The sequence below is a fragment of the Haliaeetus albicilla genome, chromosome 1 (genome assembly GCF_947461875.1).
Source record: "Haliaeetus albicilla chromosome 1, bHalAlb1.1, whole genome shotgun sequence".
In the NCBI taxonomy this organism is placed as follows: domain Eukaryota; kingdom Metazoa; phylum Chordata; class Aves; order Accipitriformes; family Accipitridae; genus Haliaeetus; species Haliaeetus albicilla.
In genome coordinates, this window is record NC_091483.1 from 66,793,331 (window position 1) to 66,816,996 (window position 23,666).

Sequence of the window (23,666 nt, forward strand, 5' to 3'; positions counted from 1 at the left end):
TTCTCCTAGAGTTGCACAATACTGTCAAACAGTAGTCCAGTTTACCTCAACAGTAAAACATCACATTTTACACTGTCTTGAAACAATTAATGCAGAACTTTGAAAATAAACATTGTAGCCTATCAATACTTTTGAATTGCCTGAATTTAAATACCCACTTAATAGCAATAAGTTGATACAATACTGAGAGATGAAAGACAAATGCTCAACTACTGTGCAGGCATCACATCCATCATTTTTCAACTTCTTTAGCAACTCACATTCAAAATCATCTTGTTAAAGAAGACTAAGTGTGATCCATTCTTCAGGTATACTTTATTTATTCAGTGGTTTAAAAAAATTAATTACTGATTTATTTAGTTTTCAGAATTTTGTGTAATATTAAAAATGCATGTCAACAGAATGAATGAACTTTATTATAAAAACTGAAGGTGTCCTGCTCGTTATGTTCTGTTCTGCAAATACTTATTTGAATGTAGTCCTTCAGTTACATATTGCTTACAGAGAATTTTGGAGTTATGATGTTTTCATTCAGTCACTCAAAAATTTAAAATAAAAGCTTTGACTTCAGAGCTCATACTCTCACTCTTTTGTGTTAGCTCTGCAGACTTCTTCCTCCCACAATCTAATATTCTTACTAACTCAGGTGGCTAATTTACATGACTTCCAACCCCCTCTTCTCCCCGCCAAGTTCTTCTGCTATATGTTAAACTCAGCATTTATAATTGCATTGAAACATAATCACTTCATATTTAGGTATGTTTTAGAAAGTAAGCAACTTATTATATTTTCCTGCAAGTAGATAGACTGCACATTTTATAACATATTAAGGCATTCATTCTTGTATCAATTTAATGATACAGAATTGCTGTTTTGTAATGATACAGAAAGGCACAAAGGGATGAGAAAGGCATGAAGCCCTCTTTTTCTTTCTTTTTTTATTAAGGTAAAAAAAAGCTAGAGACTATTTTGAAATTCTCAGGGAAAAAACCCTTCTTAACTATGAAACCACAACTTAATGTAAGATCTCTCTCACTATATTTAATGTCATATATTAACATAGGAAGGGTACATTGATAATGTAAGTTGCAGCCAGTGCTGTTCCTACTTACAACTTCAAATAACAACTGCTTGAGTTTTAAATTACTAAAAGGTTAGTCTTTTGAGATAGTAGTTTACAATATAATAATTTGATTTCACATTTATGTACATGTTACAAAAGTACAAGCAGCTGCCAAAACTAGTAGCACATACTAGTCTGTTTATACTAACAGACAGGAAATATTTCACCTGCATTTATTAAACAAAACATGGTTATTCCCCTTCCTCAAAATCTGCATTATAAGAACCAAGTTATAAAACTGGTCTTGACACTTGGGCTCTGCAGCCATACCATTTACAAATAAGATACATGAAGTGATCTTGTTAGGAACACTTTTAAGTGTACATAAAGGCAGAATCAATAGTAGGAATACTGTTAGCATTTGCCATCTGAAGGTGGCAGTGCCTTACACTTTGATGTCAGAGGCTGTATAATAAGGACAAAACATTGTGCTCTCCATAAAACTCTTAAAAGCATAGATCTGTGCAAATTTTGGCATTTTTGGCAATAGGCTTCTGGGGGTCTGCAGAAAATCAACCAGTAGAAACAACCCTGCTGAATCACTGAAAAGACATATAGCTCTATCCCAGCTGGTTTTTAACGTTTTTGAGGGAACTTGAAACAGTAGACAAAGTTTACAGAAAATTTTCAATCTGAGTCTAAAAATATTTAAATAAGAAAGATAAACTTGCCTTCTTCCTCATCTAGAAGATATGAATAAAGGAAAAAAAAATTGAATAGAGAAAATGTGATTAGTAACGAACTGTTAGTCATTTCATTATTTCATATCAGAAAATAACCTGATGGACTAAAGCACACTAATTACATTCAGAAAGTTACTTAGGGATTCAGAGTATTATTTAAACTGCAGAAAATAACAACAAGAAAAAGCAACAAGCTGTTAAGTTAAAAAAGAATAATTCCTTATTACTAGAGGCCTTATGTTCTCAGTCAGTGCACCTTTTATTTCATTTTCCGCATCTCTCCCCCATAATTACACTTTTAGAAGGCTATATAATCTATGTGAATGCAGCATTTACACAAAATTTGTATGGACAGAAGCACCCACACACAAGGTACAAATAGCAATAAAAATGATTAGTTTATTTTTTAATAAACATTAATGCTTAGATTATGCAAAAGCTAGCAAAAGTCAACACGCAGCCCTAGCAATCACTGCTGAGCTGTCAGTAGGTGCGTTTTAAAACAGGACTCGGTGAGCGAATGTTTCCCTTACCACTGCAGACAAATTCCCGTTTTTGGACCTCGGCTACGTTGTGTCCCCGGAGGTGGGATGGCCCCATGCACTGGGTGTAGAGACCGACCCGTGGCCGCTGCCGCAGCCAGTCGGACAGCCAGGCCAGGTGGCAATCACAGTAGAGGTTGTTGGAGTGAAGACGACTGCATGGAAAGAAACACGTCAATACCTTTAAATTAGGAAGAACAAACAGAAAAGCAACCAATTTGCCCAGCCCCCCCTTCAGCAAGCAACTATGCCAATTTATTAATAAAAATTGTTAATGAGGAATCAATTTTTCACATCTTTCATTGGAATTCTGGGAGATAAATGCTAATAAAAGGAACTATACAAGCAGCAAAATTACTTTTTATTTGTGGTCTATTTAATTGGAAGAAAAAAAGAAGGCTTCCTAATACAGTAACCTATCTGTAGTTTCTTTTCTATTGTCTAAAAGAAAGAAGTAAATATTCAAGAGCTTGAAAGCTGCCGTGGGACTCTTTAGTCCAGATCTGTACAAATAGTGAATAAGACAAAAATGTCTCAAGTAAATTGCCCTATAGTACTAATATACTGTCAGAAAAAAGACTTAATAAAAGATTTGGTTTCCAATTAGATATATCTGTAAGTCTGGCCATTATTAGTCTCTATAGAAACAGCCTGCAAAATCTCTTTAACAGGTCATATTCATTTTCTGCTGAACAAGACAGAGTAATAACTCAATATAAACCACCTTCTTTCACATCCCTTTTCTGATTTCCTCTCTTTTTGTTTAATCACAGAAAGGGGGATTAGCTGCTTTTGGCTCCTAGGGACCTACGTTCTAAGCAATGCCTGAAATTAAAAGACCAAATGGCAGCAAGCAATGGAATTAAGTAAGTCGCCTCTGTTGGCAGGGTCCAATATAAGACTGTGGCTCCTTGCCAAGTGGCAAAAAGCACTTTGCCATTGATAAAATATCAGACAAATGTATTCACTAAATTAGGTAAATTACTTTTCTCTGGCTCTTACTTTTCTCTGGCTCTTACATTTTGTCAAACTACAGAAAAGGATGCCCACAGCTATAAATCAAATTGTTACTCAGAATCATCCATAACAGAGTAATGTCATTTTGGTCCTTTTTAGCTGATGTGCTCAATCCTAACTAAGTAACTGGAAAGAAAGTGCAAGAAAATCAGAATTTAGACAAGGGGACTAATTAATCCATTAAAAAAACCCCAACAACTGTAAAGCAACATGAAACGTGTAACCAACATAAATAAAAGATTTTAACTTGCCCCCCCCAAATGACTAGAAATTAAAGGCAATGCATTTTCCTGTACTAATTCTTGGGTGGGTGCTTTGCAAACATAGCTCACAATACAGCACACTCATTCAGTACAATCTGTGGCCAGCTGTAGGCAAGAACACCATTGCAAATCAGAACTAATGCCGCTGAAATCAATATGGTTATACAAGCATATTCTGACTGCAAATGGGATGTTACAGCTATAATCTAGGACTCTGTGTATCCATTTTCTTTGGTTTCTAAAATAAATTTTCAAAAGATTAAATATCCCACCAAAAAAAGTGTAAATGTTGCTAATTTGGTTCACTGTAATTTGTGGTTCAGAATATAAACTGTATTTGAGGGTTTGAAAGAGGTACAAGACATTCATGTTTTCAAGTCTCAGACCCAAAAGAATGGAATGAGATTCTAGTCTCAAAGTATAACTGAGGCCACCAAAAGCCCATGGTCAGCACTATTTAAGTACTCTTGTATTTGTCCAAGCAAGAATAGTTACAATTCTGTTATGAAATCAACAGAACTACTCACCTGCATGAAGTTTCTTCAGTTACGAATGGTATGTTAACTTCAGTGAATAGCCCTACTGATTTCAAAACAGTTGTGCAACCCAACATGCATAAAGAAAATGGACAGGCTCTTTGTAAAAGTAGTTCTTTAACAGTAAGACCTACTCTTGAACTCTGATAGAAACATCCCATTCATTTTTGATTCCCACGTCACTGGAAAATCTGTTTGAAAGAGAGTCTCAGGACTAAACCTTGATATATTCTGCTTTTGCCACTCAATAAAATATATACATTTATCCTTAGTTCGGTATAAACATACAAAAGAAAGAACCCCACATTGTATTACTTGCATACACACTCTTTTCACTGTGTTTTGTTTTAGAAGCCTGAAGTGTTCTTCTGTGAAAGTCATAACCTCTAAAAATGGGGACCTTATTGTAAATGCTGACACAACTTTAATTATAATAGCACTACCGGATGATGCTATAATTTTATGTTACAAAAAATGTTGGAGAGCCAGTTTAGTTTAATTAGGTCTGCTAGCAGTACAGTAATAAAAGCATAAAGATTTCCCATTTATCAAATCTGACAGCCAATCAAAGATTCTTCCATGTTCCTAAATGAAAAGTGACCCATTCAATAGCTCAAAGTAAAACAAATTTTTGACTTTCAGAAAACATCAATTTCTTTCTCTACATAGCTGTAACATGTAAAAGAGAATCCCTCCCGCCCTCATCTTTTTTGTTAGAAGGTGAAGCTCTTCTGTGACTGAATACTGCACCATGGAAAACCCAGTACGGAAAAGGCCATGAAACCATTTTCATAGACTTACTCATCCCACATCCTAAAAAAGCTGATGGAAAAGGAAGCAACTGCTTCTTTATCTCTTGAGCTCCAAGTATCAGCTTTGGGGTCACCTGTTAGCTTTACCATTCAGAATTAGCTGCCATACACACACACACAGACTTCACACTCATCAACCTCATGATACCTCTTTTTCTTTATTGAGCTTATACTTTCTTTGCCTGTATACTTATTTATAGACCACTGACAAAACTTGACAGAGGTAAAAATGATACACTGGACTGATAAAAATAGCAGCCAGGTTCAGTGGGACTACTTACAATGTTCTGAGTTTGGGCATATGGTTGAAACTTGCCACGGACAGTCGAGTGATGTTGTTATTGTTGAGAGTGCTGCAAAGTCAAGAAGAGGCATATTAACATGTTACAGTTATGTCACATTGACTACACCTTTTAAAAAGGCATAGTTAATGAAGATCATGGTGTACTGTTTTTAGGGATGGGTATCAGGAACAAAAATGCAGGCTTTTAGATATACTTTTCCTCCTTGCTCAATCCCTGGTAAAACACTATGGTTTGACAATTCCATTAATAGTCCTAAGTAATCTGAGGTCCCAGTAACCTATGATTCACTCAAAAGGAGCTCCCACCAAGGTTGAGAACATCTATGGCATTCAAGCTAAGCTTGTCATCCTGATGTAAAAAAAAGAGTTCTTGGAGAAAATGCCTTGATTCTAGGATTCTCGTTTCTCTTTCTAGCTTCTGAGAGTCCATATTTTTTGACAGAGGATACAAGAACTGCCTGTTTTTTCAGGAGTTTTAGGAAAATATTAACTCTGGGCTGCAATTAGTTTTTATATGGAACAGAGTTGCTATAGATGATCCGGAGCTGCATGAACAATAGGGCAGTTTCTGCTATACAATGAAAGGAGTCGGGAATTTTAATACTTCAGCAAACTAATAAATTTTAGACAAGGTGCCTGGAACTTGAGATAGGAACTAGGAAAAATCTTAGCCAATTATTGGCTAGTACAGAGCCATCATACTTGGTAAGTGTAGTTTGTAAAGATAATGAAACTTTATGAACGATCCTGCAGTTAAATATTGTCTTTAGGCTGCAAATAAAATGCAAACAAGCTTGACTCCAGAACAAGGAAACAAGTGATAGAATTTACAGTTTTGACTTAGAGATTACTCACTTGAGCAGAATGGAGAATGTGCTCTGAGATTTTAAACATATAACTATGGCACTAATAAATAATAATTTCCACTAACCAAACCTTTTTGCCCTTTTGAAACAAAAAGTGGTTTACCTTTTCCTTTTTTCTTTTTTAAAGCACAAGGTATAATTTGTGCTCATTTTGAATAATTTTTTAAGTCCTCTCTGATCCTTAAACACAGAAAGATAAATCCACAGCACCCTGAACAGGATCAGGCTATACACCTCCACAATAACCAAGCAATTAATTACTGGTGCAATGTGCTGCATTTTACCTTTGTGTGCTTACTCATTCCATGTCCTAAATGTTTACTTCACTGCGCATAAGGAATCTCCCCTGTGTGCTCTTAGGGCTACATAAACAAAGAGGAGAATAATCAAAAGAAGAAAAAGGGAGAATCAGGCCCTTTTCAAAACAGAACAAAAATGAAACAACAAAAAATGTCCAAGTGGGTATATCCAGGAAAGGTGTCTTAATGAATAAATGACAACCAGTAAATCTTAGCAGGATTTTCTTACAATGTCCAGCTCCCATAGTTCTTCCTGCATAACTTCTTAGAAGGTTTTGAAATCGTATCTTTTCAATGAAGGGAATGGAAATCAGTACTTATTTCCATAGCTGTTAGCTGTTTAAAGAAGGTGTATCTACAAATGTTTTAATTTTCAATTTCAGATGTTTGATGTTTGCCTTGCTATTTTGTATACATGAGCTATTAATTTATTTTTGCAAGGGTACAGAAAAATATCAGGAGTAGATGTAAGGGATACACACATAAGGAATTAAATAGTTTTCATAACTATTTCTACCTAATGATGAAAATGCTTGATTTCATTACAGAGATGTAATTAAAAAAAAAGTTGGCTCAATACCTTTACCTAAGTGTTACATACTATTGCAAAGTATGATGACGAAAGACATTTTTTTCATTTCTTAGATACTTTAACTTTTTTAATATGATAGCACTACATATTTTCCCATAGTCTGATTTGCTCTTATTAAAAAAAAAAAGAAAGGAAGAAATAGAAAAAGGAAAAATAAAATTTCACAGAAATTCACAGGGAGGATTATACCTATAATCGTTTTCGTCTTCCAGAATTGTCCAGATTTCAGGTTGATTTTGTATCTTTAACACTAACAGCCTGTAAGATTCTGCAATTATTTAACCAATATATAAGACCTGTCACTTTGGTAAACATTTCAAACTGTCACTAAACAGGATTACAACCTATTTAAAAGCTTTATCGTATACTTGCAGTTTGAACTAATACACACATTCTGTGCTTAGATAGAATAATTAACTCCAAATGGAAACAACATATGTAGTCTTATTTGCTCCTCAGTGCATATACAGTATGGTCTGATCTACTATCTTTCATTCTTTAAGCCATATTGGAAAGGAAGCTGAACTAGATACAAAATCTTCAGTAGTGTTTGAAATATCTATGTCAATTTTTAAAAAACTTAATCTTTACATCATTGCTTATGATATAATTCAAGACAGTAAACATTTAGTTGTATATTTGAACAATGCTAATATTCTATGTATATTCAGTCACAAAATTCTAACCACCTACTTTTTCAGCAGACTATTATTTTAAGAGTTTCTTTTCTTTTTTGCATTCACTGAAATTCATGTGAAAATTTTACCACTGACTTCAACTGGCAAGGATGACCTTTTTAGAACAGTAAAAATTGCAAGCACTAAAAAAATGCAGAAAATAGGTGATTGGTTTTTTAAAATACACATTTAACACTTCCAATTATAAAGAAAGGCTTGTATTAAAAAACTTAATAACCAAATTAAGACATCACTGGAAAAGTTATTCTGTCATATATATGAGTTCAAAGATAAAAATCTTGCACAACATTGGGTTTACTGACAGACAACCAACAATTCATCAATGTCACAATTAGATGTAATATTGAACCCACAGTTCATTTTACACAGCATTATACCGGAAAGTTAACAATAGACTTGTTATTCTATGATTACAAAGTAAAAAAAAAAAAAAAAAAATTAGCTGTCATATTCATTCACTCGTAAGTACGACCAACTATTGCTCGATAATAAAAAACTTTACCACCATCAGCTCACATATTCTTTAGTTTCTTGGACATATAGACACTATCTATTGCCAGAGAAGCTTCTTTACTTCAGAATCTTAAAAAAACCCCCACAAACACCACAGCAAAAAACCCCTTCCTCACCCTCCTCAAGTTGTTGTGATTTACCAAGCACAATTCAAACTAACATGAAGTAACTCACTGATACACAGTCTTTCACTTCTCTTAATGCAGAAAGCCCAGAAAAAATGTGACATTTTGACTGACAGAGCAAATATTTCAGGAATGTGTCCTGTGCCTCAGATTCTTTGGGAACTGAGGCACTTTGCTCATTACAGTAACTATTTTCAGGTCAGGGGTCACTGATGATAATTTTGTTACCTTTAACCTCACTGATGGCCACTTTGAGACAGTGAGAAAAAGTATTCAAAAGAGTATTGCAATACTAACCTTCAGTGACATGAAAAAGATATTTTCCTACACATATATATATTTATACACATGAAATTTAAGATGTTAAAAAACCCCGCAATTAACATAGACATGCTAAACACCTTAACGCATAACAGGAGTGTTTGACAGAAAAGTGCCCCTTTAAAAACATCCAGATTGTCAAATATATATAGTATATTTTTCCTTAAACAGAGTCTGAAAGATCAAATTGATGTCAGAGTGTACAACAAAGGCAATCCTGAAAATGTTCAGCACTTCAACAGTGATGGATGATTTACACAATTAATTGCATTCATTAATACTCCCCCCCCCCCATTTTAAAAGGAAATATATTCTTTTCTTACAGTATCTGCCAACTGTTTTTTTTGTTTTTTTTTTTTTTTTAAATTGTGTTTAATGGCTGTCTTGCAGAGTAAAGGACTATCTCTGCCTCTCCACATCTTTTTACCATTTTATAGCACATCGCAGTGGATTATTTTAAGACATCTTTTCACTAGACCATCCTGACACCAGGCTGCAGCTCGTAGATAAGCTTTTACATTAGTACTCCCCAGATACTGAGCTCCTGCTACAAGTCAGAGATACAAGGAATACTTACAGCACTTCCAGGTCGCGCAGAGCCCTAAACGCCCCATCTTCAATGCAGCTGATCTGGTTGTAATCCAGTTGCCTGTTAAACAGATTAGGAAGGTATTTGTAAGGGAGACGAGGGCTGGCAGCGTCGGGTGCAAAGGAAGCCTCCCGAAGGGCCGGCGGAGCTAGGCCGCGCTAACGGAAAGGCTCTTGCGAATACGCGAACAGCACGCGCGAGACCGTCACACAGCATGCTGGCCTGCACGCTGCCACAGAAATCCCTTTTTGTTCTGAACTGTCTGCGCAAAACAGCAGCGCTGGGAAAGCTCCAGTAAATAATAACTGCACCTTATATTAAATGCCAAAGGAATGCAATTTCATTACATCAAGAAAAGCTATCCATTAAAAGCTCTCAGCGTCATCTTGCTGAAACAATTTCATTAAGGTAAAGGACGGTAAATCACTTAATGTCACACGCATCCCCTCGGTGACCTAACAGAATCCATTTATCAGAGCAGCCCAGCTGCATGTTAATTCCAGCCGCCGCAGCAGGGACCGGCGAGAGACACCGCTTTTAGGGGTCTCTCCGCGTGCGTGCACGCCTGGCCCGGGTGGGAGGTGCAGGGGGGAATTAGAATAATTACCTTCTAGAATATTTCTGTATCTAGAAATAAGAGTGTCCAAGGTATTTACATACTTGGTTACTTAGCTCCTTTAACTCTGCTCCAAATGGAACTAGTATTTCTGCTGTAACCTTCAGCGTGTGGTTTTCTACGTACTTTGTGCTCTCTGCAAATACATGCAGATAGGATGTTGTAGCGGAGCACTTGAATTCTGGACGTAAAGCTCAGCAATCCATCCTATACATTATTAATCGTTGAGTATTAAGTTATGAAAAATTTACATTCATTTCTCTGAAGGATATTATTACCTTTTCAATTCAAAACATTGATACAGTACATACTGCCCAGTTAAAAAAGTCTGCTGAAATTAACAACCATGCAAATACAAAGTCACGGTTTCTCCACTGATAAAAGCTTTTCCTATAAACACTGCCACACGTCTTAGGCATTTCAGGGCATTACTCGCAAAGCAAAGATGATACAACCTCACTTTAAACAACCAGAAGATCTTCTCCAAGCCGGTAACTTGTCAGTGTCAGGTAATATATATGAGTAAATGTGTGTGAACAATACTAAGAAAATGAACAAAATACAAATGAACTCTGCCCTTCCGTCTTCAATTATGTATTAGCTAGCAGGACTAATGAGGCTTTTACTAAAGCATTTTCTGTGATTCTTCTGAATCTATGATAATGTTTTACTTTATCAATAAATCATCACACCCACTGTTGAATGTAATGTACCAACTTCTATGAAGTTCTTCTAGTTTCATCCATATTTTTCATCTGAATTACTACTGCACAGGAATAAAATATTTTCATAACTGTAACAGTGTCTGTGTTTCTGTGTACTGAAAGCTAAATGCAAACTATCTTTTCCTGAATATGATCTTTAATCATTTTGGTGCAATGTTACAGCACCAGTGCTGCAGTGTTGGAATATTTAAGCCTACTTTCTCAGGCTCCTTCAATTTTTACTAATGAATTTCATTTAACAATTAAGTTAATAGCCTTTTTATTTTAAAGGGGTAAAATATATACACAGTACAATTCTCTAACCTCTTGAACAATTCATCAAAGCTATTTAAATTAGTACAATGGCATGAAATGTTACCCTTGACACAATACAAAAGAGAAATTGTTTCCAGACAAATTGGAAAAATCTTTTAATGCCATCAAATTTGCCTAATGCAGTCTGCAGGTTAATCTGTAAAAGGGTGAGCTGTATGTTTGCCCATATCTTATTATTCTTAGCTGTCAATGTATAAATCAGTGCTGACACAGCTTCTTCTAAATCATCCATATTATACACAAAGGAAAATCTTTTAACAGTAGAGAAAGCACTTGAGCAAATCTTGTCCTACACAAACTGAAAGGCAGATTTCTTCCACTAGACTGGCAGCAGTTGTGGTGCACCCGAAAACTTTTGGACTTCTTCCTTTAATGAGTCACCATGACCACTACCTTAGTGAAGGGTGAGTTGTTTTCATTCAAATCTTCTTACCAGAAAGATTACTTTGTTTGCACTGAACTAATTAGTTGGTTTTGGTTTGGGGGAAGGATATCTTGTAGATGGGAGCAGAGAAATACTTCCTAGTTTTATAAATTATTGCCTTTGAAAGATACTACCATCTTTATGTTTTAGATGATCTTCCATCAGTTATGACCATGATATAAAATGATCAGACACACACCATGAAGAACAATTGGTATGATATATATTTTTTAAGCTATGAAAGTTACACGACTTTGAAGACTGTGTGCCTGGCTTGAATACCAATTATCGTATTTGTGTTAAGGTAAAGATATCCACCGCATATATAATCCAAACAGAAAGCAGACAATACATCACAATCAGTATGTCATTAACTTATGATGTCCCTCTAATGGATATACTAAAGCAGTCTGAATTTTTTTGGATAAAACCAGTTCCTGATAGCAAGTTGTGCGAGCGCTTAAGACACAAGCAAGAATACTAGAGAAAAAAGCAGATACGTCTCTGATTTTAAGTTACGTTTTATAATTTGGTTTTAGCATAATGACTTTCAAAACCACACATAAAGATCTACAATACTATAATTAAACTTTTCTCACCACTAAGTTATTGACCAATAATCCTAGCTCCATTTTAGAAAACTTTTTTTCCCCCTAAGAGTTTCTTTTCTTCTTTTTGAATTATTAAAACACCCTGAGCAAGGAAGCTGATCAGACATGGACCAGCAGCTCTGGCCCATCCTCATCCTTCCCCTCCCCCCAGTCTCTCTTCATCATCTTCCCCCCTGTCCCATCTCCATGTTGGGTCTTTTCTATGTGGGATCTCTCCAACCCTTTGGAAAGTTGCTATTCCTTTCTGACCCCACTTCCACAAAGCAGCTGATTACCTTCAGCAGTGCCATTCCTGTGAAGCTCATAAAATGCCAAACAACAGCTGTCACATTCAAAATCTTTCCATTGTTGCAGAGAATTAATTAGGTTTTGCACCCATATCTGCAGCATTACCTGGTTATTTCATATATTTACTGATCTAATGTTATCTAAAATATTAAGGTTTATGTGAGTTCAGATATAAGAACTAGTAAGAACTAAATAAAAAGCATTCAACTAATAAGAAAATGTCTGCTTTAAAATGTTTTTTATTTATTGCTTTTGCTGATACAACTTAGACTGTAGAAACATGTTGCTTATATTTTCTTCCCTTTTAGCATATGTTGTCTACCAGATAATGATAAATAAATATATAAAAATAAACCTTGTTATCCCACAAGACTAACAGAAGGTGTTTCATACATTTGAAACTACTACCCTCACACAGAAAAAAATGTTATCTGACTGTGACAGAGAAAACCTTCTTTACTCATTCCTAGAGGCTGTGTTAAAAGTCGGGACTATTTCAGTCGGTATGTCTGCTTTACTCTCCTGTTCTTCATGACTTGAGGACACTTTGTGGTCCCATGCAAGAGAGGTACCATGCAGCTTCACCTTCTTCTGCTTTGTTCAGAAATGATTACATTCTCTTTGTGTATCAACTGAATGGTAAACATTGTTTAAGAAGTCATCAGAAAAAGTCAGAAGCCTTTCTAGATTCCTGCAGTAGTTTCCTCCCCATTAAAACATTTAGAAAATGTTTCTAATTTTAGCACATTGTACACTGGATTTATATGATTAAAATTTTTCCTTGGGTAAAGAACAGAGTGCCCAGTATTTATCACTGCAATACAACTTTTGGAAACAGTCATTGTTTTTAATGTCTCCTTATATTTTTTACAACAGAACTGAGTTATGTTTCCTATTTCTCAATTCTTTTTCAATTTCAAGGGGAATCAATAACTTCAGAGGAATTAGTTGAGAAATATGTAACAAAATCATGTAAGATTTATTCTAAGTTTTTATCACACTTCAGATAACTGCTTGTTTCCCATGACTCTTACTATTTATCGGGATTATTCTTTCATTTTGAAGTCAAGTGCTTTTTTCCTACTTGCTGTTTATTTTGCTAATGTAGTTGATTTTGTTCTTTGCTAAATTTTCCTTGTAAAACATTTTGAATTAATTTTTTTCCTCATATACATAATATAGCAAATGATTAACCTTTTTCTTTTACCCTAAAATTAAAAAGCAAGACTTGCAATACTTCCAAGTAAGGCATACTTGCTGAATAAACTAGAAGAAAAGGGAGAACAGATCTATAGTTCAGTTGCTCCATACCCTCAAAATTGTCCAGCACTCTACCTAGCTAAACCCACAAATATCTTCCAGGAGCAAAATAAATTAAAAAAAAAATCAAAATGAAACAGAAGAATGCCATGAAAAGGAGTATGAACACAGAATGAACAATCTACAAGTTATGTGATGCAAAGATACTATCATATCCGTATGAATTCCCAGAAATAAATCAATTTAGTAATTAGATGACAAACAGTATCAAGACTATTATAATGTGGGGAGCAAATATATTCCTGTTCTAGCATGTAAGCCATATTAAGCACATATCCCATGCAAGTTCTGTTAGAGTGGTTTATTTATATATTAATTAGAAAATCTTTATCTGTAAAACCACTTCTACTTAGTTACTCTACATATCAACAAACCTCCCTGCAAGTCTTCACGACATCATTATGTCTCCCTGTTCAGTAAAGCAGAGGCAGTCTCACTTTCCAAAGTAGTGTAGATACAAAAGGGCCTAAAGGCTTCTGAGAGTCCAACTAAGTCTTCCATGAGACTTCAACACTGAACAGAAGCATAAACTGATTTTCCTTAAAATTCAAATCCTCAAAAATTATTTGCATTATTCTCAGTACTTGACATAGCCAAATAAAATTTAAAGATAAAACTGAAGCTAAGCCTTCCTGTAATAGTTTATCAACTCAGTTCTAAATGATCTTCTACCTCAATTTCCTCTGTATTATCACAGGAAAATCTACAAGGAACTGCATAAAACAGTGACATTCGGTACTTTTCCTCATAAAAGAATAGGCCACATTTTTCATTAGGGTAAGTTCAGATACCATGTTAAAATTTTGCATAAGTATTGGCACTTGACTTAGCAGATGAAACCACACCTAATTCAGCTGCCTAGGTTTCATTCACCTAACATTTATCATCACTCAAATACATACCTATTCTGGATAGATTTTTAGATTCTACCTTTTTTAGACTTTTCCCCAGTGGTTCAAGTGCCAAAAAAAAGACTTGCAAGGAAGCTCTGAATTCACGTGCAGAGATTTCCGATTTGAAACTCATCTTCAAAGCCAAATACACTGCTTGATTTAAAAACATAATTGACTTTAACATTTCATAAATGAGTTGGTTGGTAAAAACCAAACTGTTTTCTTCAGGCCAAATTTTAGGAAAGTAGTCTTTAATGAAAATAACAACTTTAAAAATAGTATTGAAATGCTATTTATTTAGACAGTCGGAAGGAAAGACTTTTTCTTCCAAAAGGCCACAAGGTCACCGATCTGTTTGGCAACAAGAGTTTTAGGAGGCACTAGAAAAGTGTACCTATTCTTTTCTTCATTCCTTCAGAGCTATTTTTGACTTTAATAAAAATCTTAAGTATACACTCAATATGTTTCACTAACACCCTGTGAAAATACCTCGAGGTATACCTGAAATGCAGGTGGCTGAACAGACTAGTAGTTGAATTAAGATTCTCAGTAAGAATAAGCGTGAGAAATACGCCAATTCTAAATGATTAAAGCATGTCTTAGACAAGCAATGAGCTTGGATCAGCACTTGTACAGAGGAGTAGACAAATATACTTCCGGTTGCAGTGGAATTTTGTGCATGATCCGAGAAGAAATCAGTAACTAGAACATCTTCAGCAGGACTCTGTTTTTCAGCCGCTAATAAAATTGAACTTCAAAAAAGAAGTCCAATCATTGCCAACAAAGATTAATACAAAATTTAGCTACGCCTTTATTGACAATGCCAGTTTTAGAACTTTCACAATCAGCAACAAAGAGGCATCAGGGCAACACCAAGTAATATTAATCAAGGTTTTGGACACAGGTTAGTGTAATGGGAAGGACTTCGACTGGATGCTGCTGTCTGCCTCTCTCTTTGCTACTTCTCCATTTGCCCAGCCAATTTAATCTGTGAAACTATTACATTGCCCTGCAGCCTTTATCCTTGGGGTGAGAGCTACAGTGTCCCCCACTTGCTGGGAAACAATGGAACCAAATGAACACAAAGGCACCAGAGAAAAGAGTAGTCAAAAGTAAGGTTAGACTGTGACAAGAAAAAACAGGGCATAAGATACTTGCAGGGCATATGATGAAAATGTCCCTTAGTATTTTTGGCATCATTTGATGTTTCATACGTTTAGCATCGCAATTCTGCCACGATGTTGGTATATTCCTAGCCATCCTCTGCCAAATATCAATTACACAGCGGAAGAGAAAGTTGGAATCTTAGAAAATTTTACTTCAAACGGAAATGTCATAATATAATTTTATCAAAATCATCAGACCGGGGCCAAAATCTAATTCTCAAAAACCGAGCATAGCACTATTGTTCTTTCAGTGGTGTTTCACATTTGTTTGCTTTTTAAGCCCAGTTATTTTTCTTCCTAAGAACCAGGTTCAAAAAACAAACCATCCAAATTTACAATCTGGGCAGCTAAAGCATTTTCTTACCATCTTAAATACAAATAAAATTCCTGAGGTTGGGGAGATTTTAAACATCTTCCACATCCAGCGTGAGTACTGTATCACCAGGGAGGGTTATGAAACCATCATTAACACATATATTAAAAAATCTGTGTTTAATTTCCAATTTATATGATAATTCCTATTTATTTTTAAAAAACAGTGGGTGCCACTGTGTTCTCTAAAGAACCTAACTTCTTGGTGCATATTTTTTTTTCCCTGAAAAAGCAGTAAGTTAGGAGGAACTCTCAGAACTACATTTCCAGAATTTGCACCCTAATTTCTGTCAAGTCCCAGATCAGCAGCTATACTAAAAGTGGATTATTCTTCAAGTCATTGCCCTTGAACAGGAAAATCAAGGCTTTGAGACAGAGCAGCTAGTTTATCTCCTACACCTGAACTACCAAAATACTGGATACTGGGCTTCCAGTATGGGGAACCCATACAAAATAAACGTCCCTCATTTTTTGTCACTTTTTCTGAAGAACTTGATTTATCACTGACAATCGGGCTGTGTTGGTGAGAGTGAAGCCAGGATGCTCTGTCTGGCATTTGTGAGATGACATCTGAGTACCGCACCCAGTTTCAGCCTCACCAGTAGAAGACAGACACTGACATGGTGTGCTGAGTCCAGCCAGGGCCACCAAGATGGGAGGGCTGGAGCAGGTGACATCTGGGGAGAGTCTGCAAGAACTGCGTTTGTTCAGCCTTCAGAAGAGAGGGCAAAGGGGGGATCTTATTGCTGCCTACAACTGCCTAAAGGGAGTGTATAGACAGAGCAAGAGTCTTCTCAGTTATAAGTTGAGACGCAACAAACAAGTTGGAAAATGGGAACTTCCAGTTAGATATAAAGTAGGTTCGTGGGGCCTGATGGTTTTTCAGGTTTTTTCGTTCTTTTTACTATGAGGGTGTGGCAGGTTGCCTGGGTTGTCAATTCTCATAATGCCTTGCCCATTTTCTTTTATCTTCTACAGAATCTATGCTGTGAACGTTATTAAGAAGATGTCCAGAAAGGAAATATCACAGCCACATTTTATGGAAATGAGAGTTTCTTCTCAGAAACATCAAGAGGACTCTAGAGCTAACATATTAGCAGGAAATCAGAAGATCACAGTGGTATCATCAACCTTAAATGAAGCAATTTGCTTCAGATAATCTGAGTTAACATCTAATTCCCTTTGCTTTGCAAAGACTAGAAGAACATACAGTAAGATGTTTTCCAAAATATTCCACCTCCTCAGATAGGGAAGTATTTAGGGGGAGTGAGAGAATGGTGAGTCTCCATTCAGGAACATAAAATATGTAATCGGGTCATGTTCTGTGAGATTTGTTAACTGCCTTTGAAACAGCTTATTAGAACTACTGTATGGGATGGTTATCAATCATTGCATTTAAAAAAAAAAAGTCTTTGTAATTATATTGAAATTGATGCAATTAATGGTATTACACAAAGCAAATCTTGAATTTACAACATGTTCTAATACAGGTTTCTTTACTCTTTGTACCTTCACCTATCTCTTCCATAAGTTTGGTTAACATCTTTAACATTATGCTCAATTACTGGGCAATTACAGAAAAAAATGATGAAATTAGAACAAATATTGAATTCTGTTTATGACAATTTTCCATAAGGACATACAAATTTTTGGTTCCTGGACCTTAGGCTAATCTCCCAATAGTTGCTAAATTCCTTCATAGAATCATAGAATCATTTAAGTTGGAAAAGACATTTAAGATCATCGAGTCCAACTGTAAACCTAACACTGCCAAGTCCACCACTAAGGCATGTCCCTAAGTGCCACATATACATGTCTTAAACACCTCCAGGGATGGTAACTCCACCACTTCCCTGGGCAGCCTGTTTGAGTGCTTGACAACCCTTTCAGTGAAGAAATTTTTCCTAATGTCCAACCTAAACCTCTCCTGGCGCAACTTGAGGCCTTTTCCTCTCTTCCTATCACTTGTTACTTGGGAAAAGAGACTGACACCCACCTCACTACAACCTCCTTTCAGGTAGTTCACTTCATAGTTTCTTTTGTTTGCAAAGTGATGCTTCCTATACCTATCACTTATCAACTGCCTCCTTAATTTTCTTGAACAATGAAATAAAAATGGCAAAATTCTTGCCATCATCCTACTCTAAGTGTAATGTCCAAGGCTAGATGGAAGGCTACGGTTCAGATCTTCTTCTTGCCTAAGCTTCTGGAAAGGCACAGTGGCCTGATCTAGTTACATAAATGCTGTGCTAGAATGCACCCAACTCACCTTGCGAACTCACTTGTCATTCTGATACTCACATATATACCTCACACAATATAAAGTGCTCTTTCTTATAGGAACATAGGTAGCATTTACAAGTCAGAGAAATGTATTTCTCAGTACTTTCAACTGTAGTGGGATCATAAGGATTTCAGATTAGGGGTTTGGTGGGGTTTATTTCCCTTTTTTTTCCCTGGGACCACCAATAAAGGAGGTATCTGTAGTATTTATGCTATCACAATAAACTATATGTCACAGATATGATTTGGACTTTGTGGCAATGCTATGGCCTTTATGACTTATTTTTTTTAATTATCTCCCCAAAGAGAAAGGCTTTAAAGGGCGGATCTACTATTTTATGCATTTTAGACATAATTCAGGATCCTTACCTTGAAAATACACACCAAGACATAAATATTAGCTTAGATAAAGATTAGCATCCTAATTCAGTTTCTGACTGGAGCTATCTCACAATATATAAGTATACTTATTACATTCTAAAATACTGCCCTGACACTAGAAAATTCACAATGATGTTGTTATTTTTACTACCAAAGTTCCTTTCTGTAGCTGTATCAATTCTCAAACATAAAAGATCATGCAGAAAAACACAGGCTTCTCCTTGTAGTCAAGCCTCTTTTAGACCATGAATAATGATGGAACCAGTTCTGAATGGAAACTCATAAAACATCAGTTAAACAAAGTAACAAAGCTACTTTGAGAAGCCCTTGCATGTTTTTGAACATAACAGGTTTGAACAGGATTTCATTGCAGGGAGGAACAGTATCACAAACATGGTTAAATTAAAAAAAAAACACAACCAAACAAGATTTCTAAATATCATATCAAGTAGGCCAAACTCTTGGGCATTCTGCTAAATCTTTGAAAAAACGTCCTCCTAACTGATTTGTGTGCAGTGTTGCGGGCAGCAGAATGAAGTGGAGTCCATCACAGGAAGACAGAAACGCAAAGGGCTTCCTGTCCAGTCCCCTCTTACTGGGGATACAACATCACATTGTCCCCTTCGTAATCACAGAGCACTCCATTTTCAAAGTAGTACAACTAGAAAGTTCACCTTTCTTTTAACACTGGCAGCTTCAGTTAATAAAAAGTATTTCAATGGCAATTACATGAAAACCTCATACAATGGCCTAATACTTCCCTATTTTTATTGATGCCACACAAGATAGCAATTACATTTTTTCACAGCTGCATCACACTGGCAGCTCCATAGTCTTTCTGGAACCCACTAGTGTGTGTCCTCTGTCTTTGTTGGTTGTTTATAAGTGATGAGTCCTCAGCTTACAGAAGGGATTATAGCTTTTCAGTGCATGACCTTACATTTCCTACTATACAGGTTCATCACAGTCTTCAGGTCGTTCAGCTCTTTCAGTCCACTAAGCTTATCTACCACTCTGAACAGAAAGTCGAAAAGTCACTGCTTTCGTTTGTCTTGAAACTCACATATTTCCACATTTAGAAGCCATAAGAATGCAAAACCTGCCCATGAACTTCAGGGTCACTATCTCCAGGAAAGTGAGTATCTGTCTTTAAGAAAAGACTTATTTTACCACAGAAGAAAACCGTGTAAGAAAAGTAGTCACACAAGTACAAAAATATATGCTAGCAAAACTAGATAATAGCATGATTTTTCTTTCTTTCTTTTATGCAAGCAAACAAAAGGCAAACTCTTAGAACGAAGGCAAAATGGTTTTTTTCACATGAAACAATGAAATGTTTAAAATAGCCTGACATTCAAATATTAAACTTAGAGTGCCACAAAAAAATAGTTATAATGCCTTGTATTCAACTCCATTTCAATGTTTTAGATTTCATATAGGGCAATTTTAGGATGCTTAAGATACATTAAAGTATTTTGCCAAAACAAATGGTAAGTGTTGGTTTTATGCAGAGATTCCTTAAGCAGCTACAAAAGTGCTTAGGAAAAAGATACCAGATACAACAAAAGGACACTGTATTGACAAAGCATTATCATCAGAATATATATATTCATGAAGGAAGAAAATACTTACAGGTTTTTTATGTCTACTGCTCCTCGGAATGCCTTCCTTGGTATTGCTTGAATCTGATTTTCACTAAGATCACTAAGAAAAAAAAAATTAAATCAAACTTAAAATCTGCCATATATATTTCTTGCTGTGTGTAACAAAAAGAACATATTAGAAAATAATTTCAGCCATTACAGTTCAGTCAATGTTTTCAATGAAGCTTATTTTATTACCTTAACTGAGCTGTAATTGAAGAAAAAGAAGCAGCAATAATAGTCAAATTAGTTTATCTGTGTTGCACTAAGTAGCTCCTTTACAAAACAAGAATATATATGCCAAATAAAAAGCAGAAGCATTACATAATTTAACAATGAAGGCCAAACTGATTTTATTTTTAACTGAGTGATTTCACTTTTCAACTCATTCCAAACCCATGACATCGAATGTTTGATATTATGTTCAGCCTTATGCAACGAAGACTGAAAACCAGCAAAAAGAACAAGTAGCAAGCTGTTGAGAAACAACTATCAAGCTGTGTAATGTCTGAGATCAAAATATTTCTGAATTTTGTATCAGAGTGGCAAGCACCATATATTTTAAAAGAAGGCGCTAAAAACCATCCTGCAGCAAACATCTAATGCCCCTCCCCCAAATCCCTGCGTGACCAGCTGTACCTCACTATCTGAAACTAGTATCTTTTCCAAAAGATAAATTTTATTAAAATTCTTATAAAATTCTTGTTCAGCAGTATTTTTTGCTACCAGTATAAACAAACAGCCCTTTTTCTGAAATTTAGAAATATTTTTGGCCTTCACAGTTCCATATTGGAAATAAAATCTAGAGAACTTAAGCAAAAACAGGAAGAGAGTAGACAGCAAAAAAAAGAAAACAAAACCAAACTAGAATCCAGGGCTTTTTTTTTATGCTATATGCCATACATGTACGCCATACATAATATGTAACGCACCACAATATATTAAAGTCGTTATTGCTACATCTACACCGTGTGCAGTTTGGAGGTTTTACTTGAGACAGTAGTTTGGTACTCTGGACCAAACATACCTACCACACATGTGGTTCACAAACGCCTGAAGGCCTTCAAAGGGACCCATCTACCTCAGTGGCTTAAAATTATGAAATTAGACCTTCTTTTGGAGGCCTTCGGAGATGTATCTATTTATAGGCAATATAGGGAACACAAGAAATTACAAGAATAGGCCTTCTCGAGCATCTGAATAGAATTTAGAAGCAAATCAGACGTGTACAGGCTGTCTCTATACCAGGATTTTCAGCCCGTTTGCAAAGCAGTTTTGTGGTGGCTAACTAGATTTCATTTGGCTAAAACCAAATTGGGAGCTTCACTCTGAAAGCACATCAAATGCAATCCAACCCCTAACAGGAGAAGTAAAGTTTCGCAGTGTCTTGCTTTTTAGAGACATCGTTAGATTACCTTTTCAGAGACAGCTTTTAGGAGAAACATTGCAAAATGGTGCATCGAAATAAGAGATCTAGCTCAGGTGAAGTGAATAAGCAAAAATCATTTAGTTGATTAGACAAAAACAGTCATGTTTTTGAGATATTCTTTCCCTAAAATGTAACCTAGCATGAGCTCATATTTCCAGTAATTAGTAATCACTCCTGAAGATTTCTTTCAGATTTATGAACTTCAAAAAAATAACATGAGGACTTTATAAAACCCCAAACTGCCTGACTTTAACAAAATTTACATCAATATTATTATTTTGAAGATGATTCTACATGGATTGACAGCAACTTTGTTTTTTCCACTTCACTGTTAATTTATGGAAAATCAGATTCTATTTACTAAATCTTTCATAGTTTGTGCATCTAACTGCACTGCAACATCTTGCAAAGCATATTTAAAACTAGACTCAATTTTACTATTATTAACCGTGTGTGAAAAAAAGAGAATCTGTGAGCTGTGATTTAATTTTCAAGTCACCTAAGTAATCTTGAAATGGGATATGACTGCACTGCTCTGACAATAAATTCAATGGCAATGAATGAAAAAGCAGCCTTCAGCATTTGTTACGGTAACATGATTTAACAGCCTACTTCCTTTAAAAAAAATCCATTATAAGTACAAACAGCAAATATCTATATTTACAGTTCTGTTAATTGACTAATACATTTTAGCTATATAAAAATTGTGCATAAACTGGTTAAGTTAGCAGTAGTGATTTATATAGTGATCAATGATGAGTTTATAATACAGATACATGTAAATACCTATGTAAACCACTGCCATATTCATAAATATATACTGCAGGAAGTAATGGGTAATGGTGCATTAAGCTTTTTATGACAGTTAATAGAGTATCATCATTCACCATTTTATATAATTAAAAAAAGTGGAAGACAAACAAGATTGAGACAATATGTAAATTATTTTTAAAAATCTAATAAAAAATATCAATGGTCAAAATCTTTCTTTCCTTGAATAAATGCAAATCTTAGCACAAATGCAAGGACTTACAAGTGACAGCTATCCAGCCAGGTTCCTCAATAAACAATACACTGAGGTTGTATGTGTGCATGCGTATGTGTGTGTATGCATGTGCAAAAGACAGCAGACTAACTAATGGCATGTTAGACTTACTGCTGGGTCCACATATTCAACACCACTTCCATGTAGCACAGGCTTATGTAGACTGAAGTACAGTGTTCCCTGCTCATTTTAGCACATTTGAAATGTAAACTACTTGATGGCAAAGGTTCCCAACCTTGCTGGGCAAGGCACAGTTTAAAGCATCCCTCTAGATATGGAGAGCTAAGTAAGGTTGGCAAATGTCATTTTGCAATGCATCTGCTGGTTTGTGAAACTCTCTTGGAACTGTGTAACAAAAGTGTAAGTTATTCATTCATTTCTTCACTGCAAAATTCTACCTCATAAAAATATGATTTTCAACGCACAATTTATACCTACTTATAGCAGGAAAGTTTTTAGCAATTATTTATTGATTGCTTCAAGTTTTCATCTGCTCAGTCTGAAAAGGTTTCCTTATAAGAACCTTGAGGGGCTTAAACAAACATTCAGCTTTTTCTTCTTGTACAAATTACACCTACATTTCGCACTGCAGACCTAGGACTCAGTAAGATGTTGCTGTGTGGTCTTTTTTTATGACGTTTTAAGTCATTCCACTACAATTCTTAGATTGCTCACAAAAAAGGTCATAAGCAGCACAGGGTGCTCTGTGACTTTCTGGGGAAATGGGGCAAAAATCTACTTTGTAGACAAAACCAGAAAATTTTGCAGGCCATTACGTTACATTGATTTGATCTTGCAGCTTATATTCTGCAGTGAATAAAGGTGCAAACCTCCTTTTCAGCCTGATGGTCATTGTTTTCCTACACTAATAA

General features: G+C 35.5%; 1 protein-coding gene across 14 annotated transcripts in view; it reads right to left on the reverse strand.

Annotated features, from left to right (window-relative positions):
- The window catches only part of SLIT2 (slit guidance ligand 2), a 272,480-nt gene that overhangs the window by 95,130 nt on the left and 153,684 nt on the right, over nucleotides 1-23,666 (reverse strand). For all 14 annotated transcript variants that reach the window (XM_069792881.1, XM_069792805.1, XM_069792821.1 and 11 more), the window contains 4 exons: nucleotides 20,310-20,381; nucleotides 9,272-9,343; nucleotides 5,258-5,329; nucleotides 2,340-2,503 (listed from right to left, as the gene is read on the reverse strand). In XM_069792881.1, the coding sequence (XP_069648982.1) occupies nucleotides 2,340-2,503; nucleotides 5,258-5,329; nucleotides 9,272-9,343; nucleotides 20,310-20,381 (380 nt within the window). The remainder of the gene's footprint in view (nucleotides 1-2,339; nucleotides 2,504-5,257; nucleotides 5,330-9,271; nucleotides 9,344-20,309; nucleotides 20,382-23,666) is intronic.